Raw genomic sequence first — 6000 nt, forward strand, 5'->3', positions numbered from 1 at the left:
AATCGGACAGAATTCAAACTTGAAAAATTAAGGTCGAATCCTGTGTTTCTGTTTTGAAATTTGCTTACTTTTATTATCACAGCAGCGTTGTTTGTGCCGTGTGGCGGCCGTAAAAAGTCTCCCCGTACATCCAATCAGGGCTGTTATATTTCGATCTTCTCAGATCGTGTTATTGGTACTGTTTAGTTTCTCAACATGACCATTTCGGCCTGGGTCGTTCGAATACTCCCGCTTTCATAGCCTTAGGTATTGTTTAGTCACCCCTTGGATATGGTCCCTGCTTTTTAATTTTGTCTTTTGACATTTCCTGTGATACGCAGGCTCCATAACCTCAGATCCCCTTCCTAAATTCCAGTTTGTTTAATTCTTTCCATTGTTTTCTCGTTTGGGGCAAACCCTTTACTTTATCTGGGGACCAAACGCCCCTCTTCATGGAATTACACGCCTCGACACGTGTATCACTGAAGGTTTCATGTTAACCGCCGTTTGAATACATCTGCGGATGTCTCTAAATTGTTTTTTGTACTTTAGCATGTGTAAATGTTGAGTTCTGCTCAGCCCGGGGCTAGAGGCTGTGGACGGTAGCGTGCATTTCAACTACCGTCCATGAACAGGCTCAATCAAACCGAGCCTGCAACATTTTCGTTTTTGTCGTGTTGAGCGACCTGTGAAGTTTCCACATTTTTTCCACTATATTTCATTCAAAAGTAACCTTTGGGCAGAGGTAAAACCTACCCAAATTTCTTCCACAATATGTAATCTAAAGAGTAAAAGCAAAATAGAGAACTTTTACCTCAATATGTTTAAAGATGTGTAACTCTACCCCTTCTGTTTAAGTGGTAAATTCACTTTGTACAGCAAGAAATTGCTAATCTTTTTTTCCATTTTGTACAATAAATCAATTATAAACCTTGAAAGAAGTAAACGCTTACTAAAAAGGGAAAACAAGGAAGGAAAAAATTGGTCCCAGTATGGGTTGAACCTACGGCGCAACCCTGTATTCCAAGTTAAAAATCATTGTCTTCAATAGTTATGAAATTGAGGTCCGAAAATTATAATTACAAAAGACAGATTTGAACGAAGTTTTGTCAACTGACTTTTTGATGTACCAAGAAATTTAATGTGCTGTGTACACATTGTCTCATCACGACTTACCTAAATTGAACATTTATTAACTTATGCTCCGGGCACCGTTTGTGACCTTGACCTTTGTTCTACAGACCTGAACTGTGCGCCCTGTACATTGCCTTTTTGCAACCAACCTATATGCAAACGTTAAAGTTAATACCTTGAATGGTTATTGAGTTATGCTTCAGACATGAACTATGTCGGACAGACGTAATGCCATTACATCTTATGTCTCGTTTTTGTATTTTTTGGTGGGTGTGTTTCCAAAACTGGCGTATGAAAGGGTATAAAAGGACTTTTACTTGATTGTAACTCGGATAGTCATAAGATTACTAAATTAAACTTAAACTAAATAATTTCTGAAACAGTATCGTTCTGGGAAAATGCACTAAAATATGCACCAGTATTATAGTCCATCAATCAGACTTACTGGAGGAGACAGACATATTTATATGGAAAAACACATGAACTATTATTACGCACAATTGTCCCATGCTTTTATGGATTTTCATTCAGTTTCAGCATACATTTTTTTTTCCGGAAATGTCCTTATTATCAGTAAGTTTGTATTTAAATACCTTGTGTTTTGAAGATATGACTTACAGGGGCACTAAATCTTACATATTAAGACAACTTTGACCTTTAGCCTGTTACCGGCAAGTGAGTATACCTTTGCGACCAGTGCAGACCAAGTTCAGCCTGCACAGACGTGCAGGCTGATCATGGTCTGCACCGTTCGCTGTTCAGTCGGTACATTTTTAGTAAACATCCCTCAGTATAATACGTTGTACTGTCCAAATTGAATGATAGACCAGTCTATTTTAGAAATTTAGCATGGTAGATGTTTATAAAAAGTATAAATTATTTAAAATAATTGCTTACTAGTTAATGTAGTGTTATTTAAAGTTAGGTTATGTAAGATTTCGAACTTCAATTTTTCAGTTATTGTGGTTCCAGTAGTGGTTGGTGCTTTACTGATTCTAGTGGTTGCTGTGCTACTTCTCGTTTATGTGAGAAGGAAAGTATCTTTTTTACTGATGTACTCAGTGTAGTTATTTCTTTTTTTTAAAGAACTTGATAAATTTGCTGTTCATTTAAGAATAAGCAGTTCTTTTGATAATTAAATAAATAATGCTAATTTTGTGCGTTTATACGGTATAAACCACATTGGGACTTTTTGCATAGCATTAGCGATTCCTTGATATTTTGCAAGAAGTCACAAAGTGGATTATACCCGCATCCACGCACAAAAATAGAATTTATTTCTTATATTAACATTCTTATGGTAGCTTGCTACCAATGGTAAGTGGTTTGCTTTCCGCGAGTATTAGAAAATCAAAGCAAATGTGATATCGAGCTTTTCAATGCTAAATAGAACAGACAAACTCAGGTTCAATTGCAATTCGCCTTCTGATAAAATAGCAGTTTCCGATTTTAATTTGAAATATCCTTATATCCAGTGAAAGGTCGTACAGTCGTGTCGATTCAGATTTGCTCGTTACCGTCAGAAAACTAAAATAGTCAAAGCTATAATTTAATGTTCCTTTTGAAATTTTGGCATCGAATGTTAAAAGAATTTTTCCAACGACGCAATTTTCTTCATGTTTTTGAAAATTACGTCACATTGAGGGTGCAGTCTCTTGGAGTTGACCGCCCTATATATTATTACTCCCATAATGTTTATACGAAAGTAAACGCTTTTAACCTTTCTATACAACGAACGTGAATATCAGTTTTCATGGATTCAGTGTTTCTATATATTTTAGGAATGTGTTTATAATCTTACTACCTTTGAGATTAAGACATGCAGCAAGCCCTAAGAAATATCGCCAGCCCTATTGATATGTAGATTACTTAATGTAATAGAAGTGATATTAACATAATTTTAAATTCTTATCTATATGTTACAATACAATTATACCCTAAATGTGGTAAAATAAAAACATGCTAAATATACATCAGATTATCTTTGTTTACCTTCTTGATCGTGTTTCAGACGCCGGTTTGCAAAAGATACTAAAACGCATGAACAGGAACCATATATTTCGTTATCGGAGCAAGGTCAAGGTCAACAGAACAATTCCCATAACGACGCATATGAAAGGTTAAATATTTATGTAAATGATAAACCTGAAGAGATGTATCAGCAGCTTCATGCAGATAAAAAAGATGAATATCAAGAAATGTATGATGTAGTTACTGACTCCCAAAATCAGAAGAGGTAAGTACATTTAAGACAATATTGATTGAAACTGACTGCACAAATATCTGCCATGTAAATGTATAATAATTCTGATGAGGTACTCTTAAACAACACATTCATATATTTAAAACAGGTATGTACGTATGTATGTATATATGTATGTTTATCTTGCCTCCTACAAGTTTCTTGCGTTTCTATTGGTCAATAGACGTCACGTGGAGACAGGATATATTCCATATCCTGCTAGTATATTTCAGATATGAATTTTGATTAAAACAAAATGGCTGCCACACTGCTGGCTGAATTGAATCAAGCCAGATTATTTATTAGCTCCAGTGATAGTATCGTTTCCGAGAGTAAATTTAGTGTTTTCTTGCCGATTTCATTCTATTTAAGTTGAGGCTCACGAAGTTTGACAAAAGTTAGCCGTAAAAGCGGAATAACTCTGTATGGAATACACGGACGTTGAAATCTTGTTTTGGAAGTTAAATAGTTAAATCATCGTGAAATAAAGGAATTGACATATTTGTCACTCAGCAGTTTGTTGTAGGATCATTTAATCTACGTGCAGGATAAATGATTTAACAGGAAATGGTATGAGAGCCGAAGTGTCAAGACATTTATGACATCGTGATATCCGGTAACTTTCGAAGGGATGGAACCAGAAGTTTTTTAGTGTTTCTAATCTAAACCAGTTCATAACCTGTGTAAATGAGCTTTTGTGTTTTGTGATTTAACCAAAACACAGGTCATTGTGCATTTTATGGCTGGTGTAAATCAACTAGTGATGACCAAACTAATGATTTGTAGGATTCCAGTCTGCATTGTAAGCAGCTTTGTTAATTTACAAAATGTGTTGATTATAGCATGTAAGTAAAGGGTAGTCGGCAAGATAAAATCGTTACACTGCTTGTTGGTGACAGGATACGGGATATACGCTGTCGAGGAAATCCATATCAGGCGAGAGCGAATAATGATTTTTAAGCTGGAATGTAGCGTATATCCCGTATCCTGTCACCAACAAGCAGTGTAACTAATAATGTATGTATTTAAGTAAGTATGTGTGTATGTATGTATGTATGTATGTATGTATATAATTTAGTATGTATGTATGTATGTATGTATGTATGTATAGTCACTTATGCGAGACAGTTAAGTCAGTAAATGTAGGTCTTCCTTCTGCGTATTTTCTCCTGAGATTTAAACAGTTTCATTTCTGAAATATTAACGTCTTTCTCAAAGTGTTTGTGAAAACTCATTTTCCCGTAAAGACACTGTAACTGGGTCGTACATTTACAACTCATCAATTTAAGATCATCATTTTGTATTTAAAGGAACGTTACCAGACAAGTTCACTTGCAAGATGCCGAACAGGGTCGTACACCCTCTAAAGAACGGCTGAAGGGACAAGTTAAAGGGCAAGGGAACAATAGCAACGGTGAAGATCGTGATATCGAAAGGTTAAACATGTATGTAAATGTTAACCTAGCAGAAGAGCTTTCTCGTATGAGCAACAAATGCTGACTAAGGTGGGGATTATCGGGGAAAACATGTTCCAGTTAAAGAGGACAGGCCAGTCAACAAAAGTGACCACAAAGTCAACACAAATAAGCAAGCTTTTGCTTTGTATTTAATTGCAAAAAGATTTAAGGACGACATTGTTTACAACTGGTTTTAACAGAAACGCATGCTTTTGTTTTCAGCATCTTGCTGTAATAACAAGATGTATCTTTATATTCTAATTACTTTGTGTACTTATTTTTGTTTAATGCTTACTAATGAAATACTGTATTCTATCAGTTAAATATTTTCATATCTCATCACTCACACTGTGAAAATATGAAATCTATATTTTCACACTGTGAGAGCTATAGCTCCACCCCTCTCATTACATTGTGTATGAATTTTAAATTATTAGCATAAAACAGGATGAAAATTGTAGTCGCACTTTGTTCTTTATAGTATGTTTCTCGATTCAAATTATTTTACTTAGAGAGACTTTCATACCGTTATGCAGCTAAAAATAAAACAAAATGGAACTGTATGTTGCATGCGTCTTTATAACGTCACAGCATGTCTGACGTAATGTCTGTTTACGCGCGTCTGTTTCCCGCGCTGAGATTAAATTGTTGCAAAATGCACATCTCAGCGTAATTGAGCATAAAATAAAAAGAAAATTTGTTTGTTTCTCGTGAATATAGAAAATATCTCACCTCGAACTGAGAAAATGTTCACATTTTCACTCGCGTTACGCGCTCGTGAAAATATTTGAAATTTTCTCACTTCTCAATGAGATATATTCCATATTCACTCAAAACAAACAAATATCCTCTATATAATTCTCCAAACTAACTTCAAATGCTTGTTTTAGTATATTCCAGAAATAAAATCTTCCTTGACGTGCATTTAATAGCCTTGTAAGATATAGTTCCTGTTAATCCGGTGTTAAGGGAACATAGTGAGGATTCCAAATTACATTGCTTCTCAATAGCAGACTATGAAAAGATAATCTTATACCTATGGTTAATAATTCAAAATACTGCCGTGAGATTACCATTAGATAGATAGGTAGATAGATAGATAGATCTAGTGGAAAAAACTAACAAATAAAAATATCACAGAACTACTTAATCACAATAATACCGGTTAATTGAAACCATGTTTTTAGA

General features: G+C 34.8%; 1 protein-coding gene across 1 annotated transcript in view; it reads left to right on the plus strand.

The window, feature by feature from the left end:
* Window positions 1–5444, plus strand: part of LOC128556599 (uncharacterized) — a 30018-nt gene extending 24574 nt beyond the window's left edge. Inside the window, exons 8-9 of the mRNA XM_053542141.1 lie at window positions 2071–3349; window positions 4666–5444. Coding sequence (XP_053398116.1) covers window positions 2071–2180 — 110 coding nt within the window. The 3' untranslated portion in view covers window positions 2181–3349; window positions 4666–5444. The remainder of the gene's footprint in view (window positions 1–2070; window positions 3350–4665) is intronic.
* The last annotated feature ends 556 nt before the right edge of the window (window positions 5445–6000 follow it).

Source organism: Mercenaria mercenaria, chromosome 4 (genome assembly GCF_021730395.1).
Source record: "Mercenaria mercenaria strain notata chromosome 4, MADL_Memer_1, whole genome shotgun sequence".
Taxonomy (NCBI): Eukaryota; Metazoa; Mollusca; class Bivalvia; order Venerida; family Veneridae; genus Mercenaria; species Mercenaria mercenaria.